Raw genomic sequence first — 18,719 nt, 5'->3', positions numbered from 1 at the left:
CACACAATTTTGAATTTCCAAGGTAATTACAGTTACAAAATAAATTATCTTGACTCAATTCCAATTCAGTTAAGATTACAATGGCAACAGATTCTAAAAATTACAATTATAATTATGCCGTATTATAATTGACCCCAACCCTGATCATTACCATGCAGCGTTGACAAAGAAAGATAAAGGGGCTGTTGTACCTGGTGTGGATTGGTTGTTACTCAAAGTCATAACAGTAGCTGATTGGTTGTTTGCTGCTGTGGTTGGACAGCAGACTGTAGGTGCTGAAAGGAAAAGAAAAACACAAATAAACAACTTTACATCTAATTAAGTCAGGAGAGCCTTCCTTTAAAGTAACATAGACATTTTTTTTTAACAAAAAAGAAGAATTTCTGCACAAGGAGTGCAAGTGGACTACATTTCTGTTTTTTTTTCCATTACTTTTTGTTACAAACAAACATAAACGATAAAAAAGAAAATATTCTAGTTTATTTTTCCATTACTTTTGTTACAAACAAACATAAATGATAAAAACCTGACTAACTAATAATCAGTAACTTATGATACACTAGAATACAAAGCAAAATACCAACAATGGTAATAAATTCCATTCAGTTCAATTAACATTTAAAGACAACAATAACCATAGACGAAATCGGCCTGTTTGTTGCATTAAGCCCCATCCTACTAATGTAGTTATGCAAAATTAAAGTGGTCAGTAATACATTTTTTTTTTCCTTTTCTTCTTAGTCTATTAGACAGTCAATTTTTTTTCTTTTCTTCTTATCACCCCCCAGGCGCAGCCGGGCACCAGCCACATCCGCCAGCGGTCCAGGGGGCGACCCCCCCAGAGCAGCCTGCCCCACCGCAACAGGGAGCGGCCGAGCAGGAGAGAAGCCCACGCCCGCACCAGGGCCAGAACAGGCCCGATCACCCACGCCCGCACCAGGGCCAGAACAGGCCCGATCACCCACGCACCGACACGAGACACCTCTCCGACGCCAACACAGCCCGCAAGACAGCAGGCTCCAGGCCACCAGCCCCACCCCGCCCAAGGCAACGCGGCACCACACCGAACTGTGGCCAGTCGCCAGGCAGACGGCAGGAGAGCGCGCCCCGAGACGGCCAATCCGAAGACCCACCCCCGCCCTGGCACGTTGCTCACGGGGCCCAGCTCACCCAGCCAGCAGACCAGCCACTCCCGTCGCAGATCCGCCAGGCCATTCTGACGCACTCTATAGTAGCTGTTGGAAGGTGTGTGATCAGCTTAAACAAAAATACCCTTAACTCGATGAAATATTGATGGATTCACAAACGGTTTGACTTATTACAAACCTTATTATACATAGGTATGACATAAAATGCTGGTACATGTTGAAATTGCCACTTGCCGTTTGAAAATTGGTTGAAAATTGAGCAAGTTAGTGTTATTTAAATAGTACATGCACCATTGACATCGATGTAATGAGCGGGGCCAGCTGTCTATATATATATATATATATATATATATATATATATATATATATATATATATGGTGGTTTGCCTCCAGGCCCAACAAAATATATCACAATGTTTACAAACAATCAAAGGGTCTCTATGGCGATGTGACCCTATGTCACTCTATTACTCACCTGGTGCTGCTGTGGTGGACACTGGAATATATAAACTCTTACGTGGAGATCCCAGTGCAGCTTTTGACCTGCATCAATCACACAAAACAGGACATAACAGGTAAAATATTGATATAAATATAATATAGATCTTAAGGAAAACCTAATGAAATAAGTCGAACCAAGCAAGTAAAAATATGATTGAATCAGGAATAAAAAAAAGAGAAGAAAATGAGAGGCTGTTGATAGTTTATACCATGAGCAGACAGGTGGACAGACAACAACAGTGAAGATTGGCATCCAAGAGATGTGGAAAGCAGATGGCGACGCAAGGCTACATGAAGAAGAAAAAGAAGAAGAAGAAGAAGAAGAAGAAGAAGAAGAAGAAGAAGACGAAGAAGACGAAGAAGAAGAAGAAGAAGCAAAGACATGTATCATTGGACAGGAGGAAGTAGATTATTTCACTCTTACACTTCAGCAGGAATATTTTACTTACCCATCTTTCTCTGTGACGTCTCCTCGATGGTGAAGTGTGAGCACATACAGGATAGACATGGAGATCACACTGAAACCAAGCCAAGATAAAAACATCACTATTATTAGCATTATTAGCACGAGTACAGTGCCCGTCAGAAGTATGTATTCATATGGGAGCTTAAGTAGAGTTGTCAATTATGGACAAATGAGTATGTGTTCTAAGGTTGGATCTACAAAGAGGTGTACATACTCAGTACTCTGTGGTGTTATAAAGGGGTTTATGTGCAGGTGCAAAATAAAATAGCATGTGCAATTTCCATGCTGCAGTTTAGGTAGAATCTGATAAAAGACATACATTTGTACAAATAAAACTATTTATTCATCATCTAACATTTCTTAGTGCAGGGGTGCTTATCACCCAAGGTCAGTAATTCATTTACAAACAGATGTAACTTCTAATCTATAAATCATGTGTGTGGCCAGAGGAAACATGGTGTGTGTGTGTGTGACTCGCTACTCCTCCGTGGGCTCACACACACGCACGCGCTTCAGCCGCGCACATGCACGCACTCAGTGACTCACATCAGGTTAAAATGCCTGTGTCTCACGTCCAATGTGTGAGACTTGAGAGCTTTGCTACTATATCAGTGTGAGTGCGACTGCTCAGACGGCCTTCCCCCTCTCCGGTCTAACCCTCAGTCCGTTGATTCCGTGGTGATTTCAAAATAAAATGAAATTAAATGTTTTGGAACGTAACCACCAAATGAGGAACAGTCAAAAAGTATGTTTCCTCAAAAGAGAAGTCCACAGGAGCTCAAAACTTATGAAAGAGCCTTAAACTATCTTCCTCTCTCTCTCACTCGTGTGTCTGCTTGGCTGTTTATGCGCACGTCTTTTGTGTGCTCACGTAGCTACTTAAGCTCTTCAGCGATTGGCTCTGGCAACACACGTGACTCTAGCTTGCCACTGGGATTGGCTCTGGCACGCACAGGAGTGGAGCTGTGCTGTGATTGGTTCTGGGCGTACACGTGACTCTAGTGACTGTGCTTCGCTCGCGATAGACAATTTTATGAAATTATTCATTAACTGTAGCATTACCGTACAAACAAATGCGAAGTCGCACAGCTTTGAATCAAGCTACAGCTATGTAGCAAGTATGAGCTCTGTCTGTCCCTGAACACCAGAGATAATTGAGGCACAGACAGACACACTGACAGACAGACAGAGACTCCTTGCTTTTATAGAGAGAGAGATGTGCATGGATGGAGCTGATATTTGTAGCTGTGTTGTGTTCTCTAACCTGAAGGCCATGACCACCACCAGAGCGAGGATGGCCCCCTGCATGAACCTGGGGCTGATGCAGCCCTGATCAGAAGGAGAATTCTAAAATAGGAAAAACATTTACAATCAAACCTTTTTCAATAATAATCACTCACATACCTTTTGGACTTTTATGTAAAAGATGCATCACTGCTAACCTTGCTTCCAGGTTGCACTGGCTTCTTCTTGAGTGGACCACTTCCTGTTCTGCTAAAATAGCTTCCTGATTGGCTGCATAAGGGAACACAAAATGAAGTTTGTCTAAAGGCCTTCAGACAGAGGTGTAAAGAGTACTGATATATCCTAATACTGTAGTAGAAGTACTGGTACTTGATTGAAATTGTACTCAAGTACAAATACATGTATGGCATACATAAAAAACTCAAGTACAAGTAAAAAGTAGCTCAATTAAATAGTACTCAAAGTAATTTGTTACTTAAATTTAAGTTTTTAAGTTTTTGGTAATAAATCTTGGTACGGTTCCCTTGCATACAGTAAATATCTCAAGTAGAAACCTAAAAAGGAAGAAACCAAATCTATCACAATTGGAACTTAATTTGTTTTCCACAAAGGCATCTGCATGAAATAAAAGGTTTGTCAAAATGTACAATTATTTTTTAAATAGAATAACACCAATTAATTTATTTCAAAATAAAATACAAATTTCAGGCTCTAAGTATAGATACATTTATGAATCTAAAACTGAGAAAATAACCTCCATTCAATGCTGTTTTGGCTCCGTGCATTATGTTTAATCTGATTGGTTGGTTATGATGTGATTCATTTGATTGTTGTCTGGTCATTTCAATTTTTTGTAGTTTCACAATGTCCATTGATCATTTTAAAACAAAAAATAATAATTTACTCAATAACTGTTGGGTGTAGAAATGTAACTATTTACTTTACTTCTTTTAAAACGTACTTAGGAATATACTCAAAAAAGTACAAGTAGCCATAAAAGCAACTCAGTTCCAGTAACGCGAGTAATCTATTACTTTCACCTCTGCCTTCAGACATTAAACTGAGACGAGGGCGTTTCACTCACCTCACTGTTCCTCCACTCACTGTGCTCTTCATACTGTCTAAACGACGCAGCTTGGCCAGTTTGCGGCTCCAGCGTTCCAGTTCATCTATACGCGTTTCCAGGTTGTCTGTGAGCTTGCACAGCTCCTTCACTGCTCCCACGTTCTCCATAAAGATACGCTCCTTGGAAACCAGAGGATGGATTTAGAGCCTCTTTCACTCAGGTTCAGTTCAATGAGGCTTTTCTGGAATTCTAGACTTATTAGATAAAAAGATGGCACTGTGAATAATGTGATCACTAATCACATTATAATTAGCTACACTCCAGGGGTAACCAATCTTTCTGAAACTGTTCACTCTCTCACTTTAATTAGAGATTAAGATAATAAGGAAGGCTAGCAGTAACTAAAGAAGGTAGGAAATGTTTGAGTTTCAAAGTGCAACGCTCTCTTAACATGTGCAATTATTGCACTGTTGCGTTTTCATTACATTTCATAGAAAATGAAAAATTATTCCTATTTCACTAGCTACTAACAAACAACCTTTAACTGATCTTAAAACATGTAACATTTGTAAAATGCAACAATTATGTCATTTGCGTTCATAAAGATACATTTTATATATCAGTGTTTCTCAAATGGGGGCATGCGATGGCACTACAGGGGGTAGTTGAGAGAGAAAGAGAGAGAGAGAGAGCGAGAGAGCGAGAGAGAGAGAGAGAGAGAGAGCGAGAGAGAGAGAGAGCGAGAGAGAGAGCGAGAGAGAGAGAGAGCGAGAGAGAGAGAGGAGAAATCTAACAAATTAAGTGTCAGTCTTGGCCCCACTCCAGACGTGAGATGACTGTAAATAAAAACAACTATAGAAAAAAATCTATTTAGGCGGCACTAAATCAATGTTTTTCAACCTTGGGGTCGGGACCCCATGTGGGGTCACCTGATATTTCAGAAAAATTGATATAGATTTTTGATTTTTTTTTTAATTATTATCCTTAAACAACTGTATTTCTATACTTTCACTTTATGAAATCTAAATCTAGTTCAACTAAAATGCAGTAAAGAAATGAAACATTTCAGCTCAAACATGATAAAAAAGAAAAAAAAAAAAAAAACTAATACAAAAAAAAAAAATGTCTTTGAGGTCGCCAGAAATTCTTGATATCAAAATGGGATCATGATAAAGAAAAGGTTGGGAACCACTGCACTAAATACTGTTTCTTTCCACTTATTTAAAAATGAGATTCTTGAAAATGCATGTTATCACTCGTTTATTCCATCATCATGCTCTATACCTCTATACTTAAATAGTAAATTGGACAAAAGGGGGGACTTGGATTCAAAAAAGTTTGAGCACCACTGTTATACAGTATATCATATTATATATAACATACCACAGACACCACATGAAAACATTTGTCCCAATGTTTTAGTGAAAATAAACACTTAAAGATGGTAATTTAATACTAAAACCTTATCACGTGCAGCAGTATTCAACTACTAACTACATCTGTCATATGTATTTATCTTAGTGAGTTTGAATCCTGGAAAGTAAATCATATTTTAGATTGAGCTCACTGGTGACTAGAGCTCCTGAGGGCCCCTCACATGGTCCATGTGGGCTACCTGAAGCCCACAGGCACCGTGTTGGTGACCCCTGAGCTACACCTAGCTAGCAGCAGGTGGGTTTCAGAGCTGCTTTAGGTCTAATAATCAACAAGGTGCTAGAAACCTTCCTCAGCACTGTCATCCACATATACAGCAAACATGTTCGTTACCTTATTGACGACCAACAGGTTGGGGATAGTTTCTCCATTAGCACACACCACATCCCCCCCCTCCTTCACCGCCTCAGGAAGGATCTGTTGGACCTCTTGTGCGATCACTCCTGTAGTGGTAAAGATTACATTATCACTGCCCACTAACAAAACCTCACTGAAATAATACATGCATATCATTCATCTGATTAAAACCTTTTTTTAGCACTCCCTCAAGCAAAGAAATTTGGATAGAAAATAAAGAATTTAGAGTCCATTTATTCTCAGATTAATTAATATTGAATAATCTCAATAATTTAAGCATTAACAGTCATCAATTATCTGTCTGTGTTCCTTCCTTCCTGCTTTTTCTGCAGCAACAGTGTTGTTTGAATTATAGGTTTTAATTCTTCAGATATTTAAAGAATTATTTCTCAATTACTGTTTGTATAAGTTAACATGTTGATAACCAGCTTCATATTACAGCTGCTCAGGGTGTATATCCAGGGTATATTTATCCAGCTTCGTAGTACAGGCCCACTATTTACAATGGATGAACAGATTTAAATGTACAAACTGAGGTTATAAGTGAGGTGCTTACCTGTTTCTGCCGTGTTCTCTATGCCCACAGTGGCAGCAAACTCAGGCTTGTATTGATAATGAACCAATCGCATCTGTGAGATCCTTTTTAAATTGTCTGTGGTGTCGACCTGCACGCAGACAGGTGGACAGAGGTGGAGATGACATGAACACATGAAGCGTGTGAAAACACTGAGAACTTAAGAGAAAACACACAAACAAGCTTCAAGGTCACACTAAGACTGCACTATTAATCGATATAAAATCGAAATTGGATTATTTATTGAGGGCGGTTTTTAAAAAGTCAAATTCGGAAAATTGATTTTTTCATTTACAAGGGTAATCACAGCATGAGTCTCTCCCCCAGGTCGTGTTTGGGCTCCGCGTGGTGAAATTCCATGTTGCTGAGGACATGGTCCCTTTAAAAACTGTTAGAAAAACAGGTTTCAAACACGTTTAAAGTGATAGACCCCCACTACAACCTCTTCTTTCTAAATGTGAATCGTGTGTGAGGTTCTTTAATGTCGGTTTTTTTTCTAATGCAAGTTTCTCTTTTTAAAAATCCCAAGGGATTCATTTTTGGTTGGACGGGTTGTTATTTTATCAATTCCACACGGGATTTAACATTCTTTATTAAAGTTTTGCAGTTGCACTTTATTCCCAATATGGACATTTGTTTTCACTTTGTTAATGAAAAGAAAATACTTATATATTATTTAATTTTTTTAAAGAGAAAACTGGATTTTGCTTTGAGGTGAAATCGTGCAGCCTTGGAACACACACACATCCTGACCTCCTGGACATTTTCTTTGGCCCTGATGTCTGATGGATGAACCACAGAGCCCATAACCTTCAGGTTGCCGTGGACAACCAGGGCCTCATCGGGGCGGTCCGTATTCACACCGACCCTCCCGTGGTGGTACACCGTGTCTGGCAGCTGGCCGCGCTGCCACAGAACCTCGTTGTCACTTTCAAACTGACCAGGATTTGATGCCTGCAAAAAATTAAGGTAGTAACAGGAAACCTGTGATTCAGATTTTAAATAATTATGCTGAAGAATAAACTTCAAAATACAAGTTTGATTTTTCATAAACTTGATGTCATTTGATAAGAAAGTTGGGCAAACACTCAGATACTTTTCTGTTCTTAGAAACACACCATAACATTAAACACACAGGCAGACGAAATGCAGTACGTGGAGGAGAGAGAAAAGACAGTTGTTGTTTTTTGAAACAATAACTCATGTTTTGTGACATCATTATTCAGGAAAGTAGATTTCACTGAGATTGCAACACATGAACCCACTTATGAAACCGGATAAAGGTGGTGGTCATTAGACACCACGCCTGACTGAATCAGGTTGCTATGACTACTCGAAATATTTTTGTAAACTTAGCGAGTAATAAAATCATGCAATAAAACGTGGCTTTGATCTTGAAGGAGTTTATTGGCTAAGAACAAGAAATTCTCCATAAGTTGTCCATACATTTAATGGCTACACACTATACGTATAGTTCATGACGTTAATCCAGGGACTGATTTAGTGAATTTTGACATGATGGATTAAATGAAATGTTAAGCAACAAAAGGTAAAAGTTTTAACAAGGTAAATCCATGTACCCTTCGTTCTTTGGTTATTCTGTTTTAAAACCAAATCAAAATAACAAATAAATGGTGTGGTTATTTTGTAGAAATACAGAAATATTAAAAACCAGACAAGCAGCGTTTTTTTGTTTTAAAATGAAATCTTATGTTTGTGTTATATTTGCATATTTACATGAAAACTATGGACGAGAGCTTCATATTTTAATCTCACCACACAGAGGGACCGAAAGACGGACTTTTACTCTGCTACGTTTGATAAAAATGATGTTGTCGCATGTTGCTCACCTCACACCGATGGCAAAGAGGCGTAATTTGTGTTTCGATGACGTTTCGTTAAAGAGTTATTGATGCTAGAAGTCTGAATCTGTGAATATCTGCCAACTTTACTGAACAGTGTTACGGTCTAAATAGTACCCAAATAAACTGGTGACTGACTGTCGACTGTGAGGCTGGTGTGAGGAACAATAGATGTTAGAACTTCTACGATTTGATACTTTTGCAAAAACAATTACAGCTTTTTTGAGGGCAGTAAAAAAAAAGTCTTTATTTTGCACATTGTAATATCTTGAGCCACTAAACGGCAGCCGTCAACACATATGGAAGTTGATCACAAGAAACGAGGAGCACCAGTAGATTCATTACACCACCTCTGATTCCTTTAATCACATATCATGTGCATGTTTTACATAACTTTCTTCTGTTTTTTTTCCATATACATGTGTATTAATAATGTTTCAATTCACCAGTTCACCAGTAATGTGACTTATGCGTTGCTCATTTTTTGTCCGAGAGTAAAAGTCCGCCCCCGTCTGTGGGTCCTCTCTGTGTGGTGAGATTAAAACATGAAGGACTCGTCCTAGTTTCCTCGTAAATATCCAACTATCACACAAACAGAAGATTTAATTTTAAAACAGAAAAACGCTGCTTGTCTGGTTTTTGATTTTTCTGTATTTCTCTTTTGGTTTTAAGTCAGTAAAATAAAATAACCACACGGGTGTTTGTGATTTTGATTTGGTTATAAAACAGAATAACCAAAGAACAAAGGGTACACGGATTGAGGTATGGCAATATGCTTTGCTTCATATGGAGTCGTGAGGATGCCACACAAACAGGTTAAGGAGGTAAAGTGATGGAAAGAGTAAATGTGGGAGAGTGAAAAGCAAATGATAACTGTCACAATCAGAAGAAATAGGATTGTAAGAAGCAGACAGACATGGCCAGACGTTACCCTGACGATGATCCTCTCAGACACATGTGCAGCCACAGTGTAGTTGTGACTGTGGGACTGAGCGTGCAGCGCCACCACCAGCATGAAATACCTGCAAAACCAAAGCCTCGTGAACATCTGGGACCAGCACACGTTTGTATCTGCGTGACTGAGTCTCACCGCTGGTCGGGGTTTGGTTTGCCCTTCTTTCTCATGTTGTTCGCTGTGGTTTCACTAAAATGGAGCCGACCCACTGTGACCTTTGTGACCTGCTCTGGTGGCAAAGTGACGCTGGTAGAAACGACAGATGTGTGTTAAAAACCCACTTTGACAGAGGTTTATCTGTTTCAGCTTTATTCGGAGGACTCGGACTCACAGCACTGGTTTGAAGGGTCTTTTGCTACGGTCAGACTGGGATTGCTCCACACTGATGGACTGGTTCATGGCTTCCACCTAAAACGAAAAAGATGTTCATCATTCCTGTGTAAAAAATGACCACAAAATGATCCCAGCACTGGCTTCACCTTTACACCGTTGAGTTTGAGATAAAAGCAATCGATTGGCTGCAGTCCGTCGCTGGTCTTGATGTACTTTGGATCTCCGAGCATGCCAATGTAAACTGTGACCTGGAAGTGGTTCTTCTTCTGGCACACAAAAGCATCATCAGCCAAGGAGAAGTTAAAGCCTTTGTCAGCATCAACACGGTAGGTTGGCATTGGACTAAGAAGAAGAAGAGAGATGATGAAAGGCTATGAATACATTGAACATAGAACTAACTTAGTTTTTAATTCTTCTCTATAAAGTTAACTTTATTAAGGCAGATTTTTAACAGAAAAGTTAAAGTTTTCAATCATTGGACATTAAAACAGCCTACAACTGATCAGGAAGTACTGTAGGTAACCGTGAAGAAGGATAAAACGTACGTTTGTCAGTTTCTGCTTCTATTTTAGTGTTCAAACCTATTTGTTTTGTAGATTAAGCAGAAAAAGTCAGAAATGTGAGACTGTGACGACTAAATTGATCTGTCATCTACACCAGTGGTTCTCAAAGGTTTTCTGGCTGAAGTCCCCCTTTTTCTTATTTCTGGATCCAAGTCCCACCTTTGTCCGAATAGAACATTTTAACTAGCATTCTATTTAAAAACAACTACAGAACATAATGATGGAATGAATGAGTCCGTCATTGTAAAAAGGGAGCTGAGCCAAAAAGCGAAGCTCTCGATTTACAGGTCGGTCCATGTTCCAACCCTCACCTATGGTCATGAACTTTGGGTCATGACCGAAAGAACAAGATCACGGGTACAAGCGGCCGAAATGAGTTTCCTCCATAGGGTGGCTGGGCTCTCCCTTAGAGATAGGGTGAGAAGCTCAGTCATTCAGGAGGGGCTCAAAGTAGAGTCGCTGCTCCTCCGCATCGAGAAGAGCCAGATGAGGAGGCTAGGGCACCTAATTAGGATAATTAGGTGCCCTGAACGCCTCCCTAGTGAGGCGTTCAGGGCACGTCCCTCCGGAAGGAGGCCCCAGGGAAGACCCAGGACACGCTGAAGAGACTATGTCTCTCGGCTGGCCTGGGAACGTCTCGGGGTCCCCCCGGAAGAGCTGGAGGAAGTGGCCGGGGAGAGGGAAGTCTGGGTCTCCCTACTGAGGATGCTGCCCCCGCGACCCGGAAACGGCTAAGCGGGAGAAGATGGATGGATGGATGAATGAGTGATAACCAGCGTTGGGAGTAACTAGTTATTTATTTTACAGTAATATATTCCTTTTTGAAGTAACTCAGTAGTGTAACTCATTACAAAAGTGAAGTGGTGATATATTACTAGTTACAATTAATGTAACTCAAGTTACGTGGACATTTAATTTAAGTGCATATTTGCTTTGTTTTCTCACTGTTTGCAATTATTTGAGGAAAAAAAAAAAAGAAGATGATCATTATAGTTAAATATAACTTATGGGGAACAAAAAAGAGCTTTCTGTTCCTGAAACAGCAGAAGTATTTGAAACAAAACTTAGACCGATGTTATTTGAACACAATCGATGTGATTATAATTAGTGTTCTGCACTAAAACTGTTTCAAAGTAGTGTAACTTTAAGTGTAATTTTAAAAACAGTAATATTGTAATACAAATATATTTCAAGTTTAGAGTAACTTACCCAACACTGGCGATAAAACGCATCATTATTATTAATGTCATTATTAATATAATTCTGTGTGTGTGTGTTTTTGGTGTCGCTTGGTTGTTTCTTATGTCGTTTTGTATGTTTCTCTGTTATTTTTGTGTATTTTGTTGTTGTGTGTCTGTTCTTTTTTATTATTAAGTATATTTTTCTCTTACTTTGTGTGTTTTTGTCATTGTTTTGTGAGTTGTTGGTAATATTTAGTATGATTATCATTTTTAACTACAAATAAACATTATAAAACCCCATATTTTTAATGCTTTCATTTGTTTCTCTCAAGTTTCCCCTGTAGTGCCATTTTGTACCCCTAGGGGTACATGTACCCCATTTGAGAAACACTGCTTTACATTATTGTCTCTGCTGATATCACTTGATTTATTTAGTCCAGAGTCAAGCTGCATCTCAAACTGCTTGCAAAGTTTTTTTTAGTTTTGTTCTTGTGCACAACTGAGTTTGCAAAAGCTATTAAATTATGAAGGTAGATATGTTGCCAAATGTGAGAGCTTGCAGAATGTGATGTGAGGTTGTAGAATATGAAGTTTTTTAATTACTTGCGTCAAATATGGTTTACAACCACAACTCTCCGGTTACAACTTCTCCAATCTGCCGCTACAGAAACACAAACTACTATTCTCGCGTGAAAATTCTGCGCTGCTTGAGTTTTGCAACACATTTTGCGAGACGTCTGTAGCAAAACAGATTTGTGCTTGTAGAAATGCACCGCGGTAAACTGGGAGTGCACAGAAATAGATGGCATGTGACGCTTGTTCACCTGTTGCAGGTGCATAACATAGATTACCTGCTCAAATGACAACAGGCACAACAGTATCGCAAAACACACTCTTAAAATTACACTTTTGGGTTAGTGTGGGTGCACAAGCTCTCATGTTGGAGAGAAGAATGGCTGCAAAGTGCAAAATCTTATTTTGAAGGTGTTAGTGGAAGAGCAGATTCATATATTCTTGAATTACTCCAAACAAATCTGAACATAACCAGGAAAAAGGTTCAACTCACATGACCATTTGACTACAAACCCAATGTTTGTGATGCAGTCAAAAACAATCTTGCGAGTCATTTTTCCCATTTTTGGAGAAACTACCTTAAATTTATTGATCCATGAGGCCTACACTATGTCTTTATCTGTGTTCTATCGTCCTCAGCAGGACAATATTCATAAAACGCCAATTAATTTATATCTAAGAATAACCAAAGAAGTATCTTTACACTGTTTATGTTTCATAAATAGGTAAAAATGGTTTAATTTATCTAATATACGGTACTAATAACAAAAGACATGTTGTACCTTTTAATTAAACTGTAAAAATAAAGATAGAACAGCTTTTATTTGTTCATCTGTACTTGTTTTTTCAACCTATTTAAACATTTTCTGCACATTTAAAGTTTTGATGTCTCAGCTGCTGCCTTATAAATCTAGACCTATTTATTCTATTCTTAATCAAATGAAACGTTCTCTGGCGTGATGATGATTAAATCAGAAAAGGTCTTGTGAGTTCACGTTAACCTTCCTCCCCTGCTATACTTCTTTTGATTCTGGCACATAAAAAGCCACAGAGAAGGTGCAGGCTAATTTTTTTTTTCGTTGACCCCCACCTCACGATGTGTTTCTGAGCCGAAACCCTTCGCCCGTTCACTCCCCCACACAGCTCACCACTGAGGAATTTCAGAACCTCTGTAACCCAGCTATTCCTTTGGCTCTCCCATTGTGTTGAATTATCAATCCAGCCAATTAAATCTTTTTTTTTTTTAACTCTCTGGAGTGCGTTCATCTCTTTTTCATTCCAAAATAAAGAGCTCTAAATGTGTGCGTGGTGCCAAAATAAATTCCACCCACAGCTCTTTGCAGTTGGCGTCATACAGTGGTGTCCATTTGTTCTGTTGGTGCGGTTGCCATTTGATGCACTGATAATTTGGGTCCAGGTAGGCGTTGTCGGCATCCGACATCAAACCTGTGATGGAAAGTTTCAAACAACAGTTGTTAAAGCGTGACAGATAAAGCTGAAAATGTTCATGTGTTGTCATAGGCTGCGTCCGAATATTCCCTCCTATCTCCTTTCCTATCCACTTTTCCTTAACCCTGGAAGTGTTTAAGTGGTGGCCATGATAAGGAGTGTTCCAATTCTCTAAAAGCTAAGGAAAGGAGGCTCAATGCTTCCTTTATAACCTCCTTTAGCCTAGGAAACACTGATCTTTTAATAAAGGAGACCACATAATGCTGACCCACAATGCATTGCAGCGACAACATTTAAAGGGACCCGCTCATCAGAGTGTTCACAAAAACTCACAAAGACTGAAAAGGAAGATCATGTAAGCATAATAATCTAAAACCCATATTTTATGATATGCAGCCATATTATCAGATTATAACTGACATAAAACAGACACTCTGTGGTTCTAGAAAAGGGATCAGAGATATTTTTAGCCTAATTATGTTTTATTCAACATATTCCATTCACCTAGGAATGCTTTGTGTGGTTGTACATGTGTATGTCTACAACATTATGTCGGCCTATATCTGGCATAAATGTAACAATTTCATAAAAATCCTACTTATTTTGCATTAATGTTGATTTCTGAGTGGAAGGTGAGTGTGAGCAACCGTTCTCAATGTGACGTTCTTTTAGTTTCACATTAGTTCCTCGTGGCCTCTTTTCCTTTGATTGACATTCAAACCTTGTGATATTTGAGATTATATCAGTGGTTAGAGGCGCAGGGGAAAGTGCAATAAATGTACTTTTAGAACATTTTAGAAAACGTGTATTTTTTTCACCACGGCAGACGTCACTAACCTTATTTTTAGTATTACATCACCCATAGGGCGTCTGATTGTCAAAACAAACATGATGACCTTTCCCTAACTCCTTAAGGAAGTCTCCTAACACCTTTCCTTAACCCTGTGACCTCATCCACGGGGTTAAGGAAAAGTGAGTATGAAAGTAGATAGGAGGGAATATTCAGACGCACCCATGGCCTTTATCTTGGAGCAGGCAGGGTAGAGGAAGACAGAAAAGATACCTGGTTCTTGTTTGATGATACCTGTGAGGATTTGGGAATTCAACGTGCTGTTGGGAGACTCAGAGTGTTTCCTCTTCTTAGCCTGATGAGCAGGGATGCTACTGCAGGAAGAAATAGAAAATCTACATGACAAAACATTGTTTTTCATCATTTTTTAAAATCTATCAGCTGCCCCCTCCCTCCTCTACGTGGTTATCACTCACTCTTGCCCGTGAGGATGCTGCAGAAGCTGATGGAGCATCTGCGTCTGCTGCATGTCTCCACCCCCACTGGTGGCTGGTCCAATAGGATACTGAGTAATCATGGGCTCGGGCTTCAGGTACATGTCCCGATGCATGCTGGGATAGTGACCGTGTGGTGGTAGGGGTGGTGTGGGAGTCATGTGACACATGTTCTCTGGTGTCATGGTCCTGATCATGTGAGGATCTAGAAAACAAGGTGAAGAATCATGTTTATTTTGCTGTTTGCTGGAAATTCAAAAAGGAAGGAAACTTCTCCTTGTTACAATATGTTCTCTCGACACCTTGTCTTTGTGATTGTCTTTAAAAAAAAAAGTTAAAAAAAAAAATCAATTAAATGAATGAATGAATACTATATCATAATAATACTGTTTATAAAAGTGAGAATGTGTGACACATAATGTTTGTACAAGTACATTTTGATTATCTAAAAAAGAATGTATACTGATGTGTTCACAGCCAATCAGTGCAAACTGAGTGACTTGTGTTTGAAGTCCTAATCCTTAGCTGATCATTTGTTCAACTTGAGGTCAAATTAGACTACGCCCCCTCCCGACTAACCTTGCCTATTATCCAATCCCTCAACTTAAAGGCAGGGTAGGTGATTTACGAAAGCTAGCATGATTTTGAATGTAGTTTCACCGACAGCTCTGCTTTACCCCTCCCCCCTCTGTGCGCCGTCTCACTTACATGCACGAGCACCACTGCTCCAGAGGCAGACCTAAGATCATCGCTTGTAAGTAAACACTGAACTTTATCATTATATAGTAAGTAAGTCATTTATTTATGAAGCGCTTTTTGCAGATAAAATCACAAAGTGCTGTACAGAGCTGTGGTGAAAATACAAGTGCAACATCATAATAGAATAATAAAACATGGGTGCATATACATCATAAGAGCAGCATCATAAATGGATAATAAAAATTGAAAAACCAGTTAACAAAAAGCTTTTCTGAAAAGCGAAGTCTTTTTTAAAAGAGTCCACACAGTTAAAGAGAGACCGGTGCAGGTTATTCCAGAGTCTGGGGGCTACGCCAGGTCTACTCTGGTTTTAAAGTTCGTTTTTGGGATCTTTAGGAGACCCTGACCTGAAAACCGAAGGCTTCACCCTGAAGTGTTGGGGCACAACAAGTCCATGAGGCCTTTAGGGGCCTGACCATGTAACGCTCGGAACGTAAGAACTAAGATTTTGTATTGTATTCAAAACTTATATAAATATGTTAAAAAAACGTGACAAAAAACTCTTGTATGTCCGTCACCGGTGACATGCTTTGAGTATTGGGTCGTTCATGTGAGAGGTCGAGAATGAGCAGAGATACAGGGAGACGTGATTGGTTAAAAAAAAAACCATCTTTTTTCATTGGTCGAAGTTTTTACAGGTTTCTGGCGTGATGATAGAACTGCTACAGATGACAGATTTTCTTCGTTCCTCTTTCAGAGCACATAAGATCTTAATTTCTGTCTGGACATCAAGAAAATTTCAACCAAAAACTTAAAGAGTGTGTATGGAAAAAAAATCACCTACCCTACCTTTAAGCCTGAAGTCTGGGTTCAGCCTCATGTGGGATTCTCCCAGTTTGTCCTCAGAGCTGCTCTCAGAGGATTGACTTGTGTTTAGAGGATCTTAAGCATCACAAAGAAACCTCCTTCTTAATGAAACATGTGAATTTGTGTACCCTTCGTTCTTTGGTTATTCTGTTTTAAAACCAAATCAAAATAACAAATAAACGATGTGGTTATTTAGTTTTCCTGACCAAAACAGAAATACAGAAAAATCAAACACCAGACAAGCAGCGTTTTTCTGTTTTAACATTAAATCTTGTTCTGTTTGCGTGATATTTGGATATTTATGGGGAAACTATGACGAGAGCTTGATGTTTTAATCTCACCACACAGTGGGGACCCACAGACGGGGGTGGACTATTACTCTCAGACAAAAAAGGAGTAACGCATAAGTCATAATACAATGAACTGGTGAATTGAAACTTTATTAATACTTTTTAAAAAATGGATGTTATGAAAAGCATGCATGTGATATGAGATTAAAGGAACCAGAGGTGGAGTAATGAATCTACTGGTGCTCTTCGTTTCTTGTAATTAACTTCCGTGTGTGTTGACGACTGCCGTTAATGGCTAATGGCATTAAAACGTGCAAAATAAATATTTTCACTGCCCTCAAAAAAGCTGTGTAATTGTCTTTGCAAGTGTCAAATGGTAGAAATTCTAACATCCATTGTTCCTCTAAGTCGATATTCAGTCACCTGTTTATTTGGAAACTATTTGCACATCAGTTTTTTAACTAACTATTTTATATGTCGTAGATGAGGTCTTTATGTATTTTCTTTTAAAAGCTGTTTTTAACCAGGGCATTGATGAAAGGCAGACAGCATTTTCCTTAAGCGGCTTTATTTTTCAAAGTTCATGTCTTTACTCTGGGTTTGAAAACCCCCGGCTGGGGTGATGGGGAACAGACGTGGGCTTAAGCCGAGCTGTGACCCACATAAACCTGAAATTCTTCTGTGACTTCCAATGACTCAAAGCTTTAAACAACTTTTATTATTTCTCTTTTTCACACACGTTGTTTAAAGGACATTCATGCTTCTTACCGTTGACCTGCTGAGGAGAGTACGGCTCTGAGCTGGAGTCTGGGGGAGACTCTGGTAGTGACCTGAGGAAAAACCACAGAACTGTGACTACTCAGCCAATTAAAACTACACGTATCTCTGAAACAATGAGTGCCAAACACTCCATCATCAATTGTTTTTGTCGTTACAATGTTGGATTCCTAATGGTTTACGGATTTTTCATGGAATTCTGTGAGTCAGAGTTTTCCCTGCAGTCATTTATAATCCTTAAGCATTAATTCTAGCAAGTTCATTTTGTCTTCCTTTTTGAAATAATATGTTATGGTTTCTTTTATTCATTTATTTTTGGGAATTTTAAACTGAAATTTACATAAAAACACATACAACACAAAGACAGAGACAATTGAAGAAAAAATACAGTAAGTGTGTTTGCGTGCATGTGTGTGATATTATAATAATTATAATAATGGTCTTGTGCTATTAGAGGGTGAGGGGAGGAGACAACAACAAGATAATAATAGACAAATATGTGGGAGAAAGGAATGACATATATACACACATACATACACATACACAATACAAAATAGATTAAAATTGAGAGAAGAGAGGGAAAATGAGAGAGAAAATAAATAATAATAATAATAATAATAACAATAATAATAATAATAATAATAACTAAATACAAAAAAATATATAAATAAAAGGAAGGGGAATCAAGGACAGTTTCAACCAGGAGCCCAGTGCTTTGCAAGGGAAACTGAGGAAGACTGATAGTTGGCGGAGAAAACATATCAGGAGATCAAAGTAAATTTCCTGAAAAAAGTTGTCCTAATAAATAAAACCATAACATATTATTGTAAGAGTTCGGATTTCAGGCATCTGAGAGGATTTAGATAATATATTATATAAACATTATATAACAAAAAAAGAGTCCTCATGGGATCATAAAAGAGATTCAGAATTGTAATGAGACAAAAAATTACTGCAATTGCGGGTTTTAACACAGTGGTTAAAAACAGAGGTGTAAAGAGTACTGATATATCTACTCAAGTAGAAGTACTGTTACTTGATTGAAGTACGTCATACATAAAATACTCAAGTACAAGTAAAAAGTAGCTCAGTTAA

The 18,719-nt window shown here is 38.7% G+C and overlaps 1 protein-coding gene across 7 annotated transcripts in view; it reads right to left on the bottom strand.

Moving 5' to 3' along the window:
* myrf (myelin regulatory factor) overlaps positions 1-18,719 on the bottom strand; it is a 50,550-nt gene that overhangs the window by 8,317 nt on the left and 23,514 nt on the right. Inside the window, exons 4-21 of one of the 7 annotated variants that reach the window (XM_028449110.1) lie at positions 17,616-17,677; positions 14,974-15,196; positions 14,771-14,892; positions 13,590-13,704; positions 10,088-10,283; positions 9,940-10,016; positions 9,744-9,854; positions 9,570-9,675; positions 7,545-7,745; positions 6,774-6,882; positions 6,194-6,303; positions 4,445-4,605; positions 3,558-3,630; positions 3,380-3,462; positions 2,099-2,167; positions 1,859-1,936; positions 1,624-1,691; positions 192-275 (exon numbers count right to left, since the gene is read on the bottom strand). In XM_028449110.1, the coding sequence (XP_028304911.1) occupies positions 192-275; positions 1,624-1,691; positions 1,859-1,936; positions 2,099-2,167; positions 3,380-3,462; positions 3,558-3,630; positions 4,445-4,605; positions 6,194-6,303; positions 6,774-6,882; positions 7,545-7,745; positions 9,570-9,675; positions 9,744-9,854; positions 9,940-10,016; positions 10,088-10,283; positions 13,590-13,704; positions 14,771-14,892; positions 14,974-15,196; positions 17,616-17,677 (2,048 nt within the window). The remainder of the gene's footprint in view (positions 1-191; positions 276-1,623; positions 1,692-1,858; positions 1,937-2,098; positions 2,168-3,379; positions 3,463-3,557; positions 3,631-4,444; positions 4,606-6,193; positions 6,304-6,773; positions 6,883-7,544; positions 7,746-9,569; positions 9,676-9,743; positions 9,855-9,939; positions 10,017-10,087; positions 10,284-13,589; positions 13,705-14,770; positions 14,893-14,973; positions 15,197-17,615; positions 17,678-18,719) is intronic. The other 6 variants (XM_028449111.1, XM_028449113.1, XM_028449112.1 and 3 more) reach the window with 6 other exon arrangements.

Source organism: Gouania willdenowi, chromosome 6, assembly GCF_900634775.1.
Source record: "Gouania willdenowi chromosome 6, fGouWil2.1, whole genome shotgun sequence".
NCBI lineage: Eukaryota > Metazoa > Chordata > Actinopteri > Blenniiformes > Gobiesocidae > Gouania > Gouania willdenowi.
Note: the sequence above shows the minus strand (reverse complement) of the source record. Positions and strands in the feature narration are given on the sequence as shown.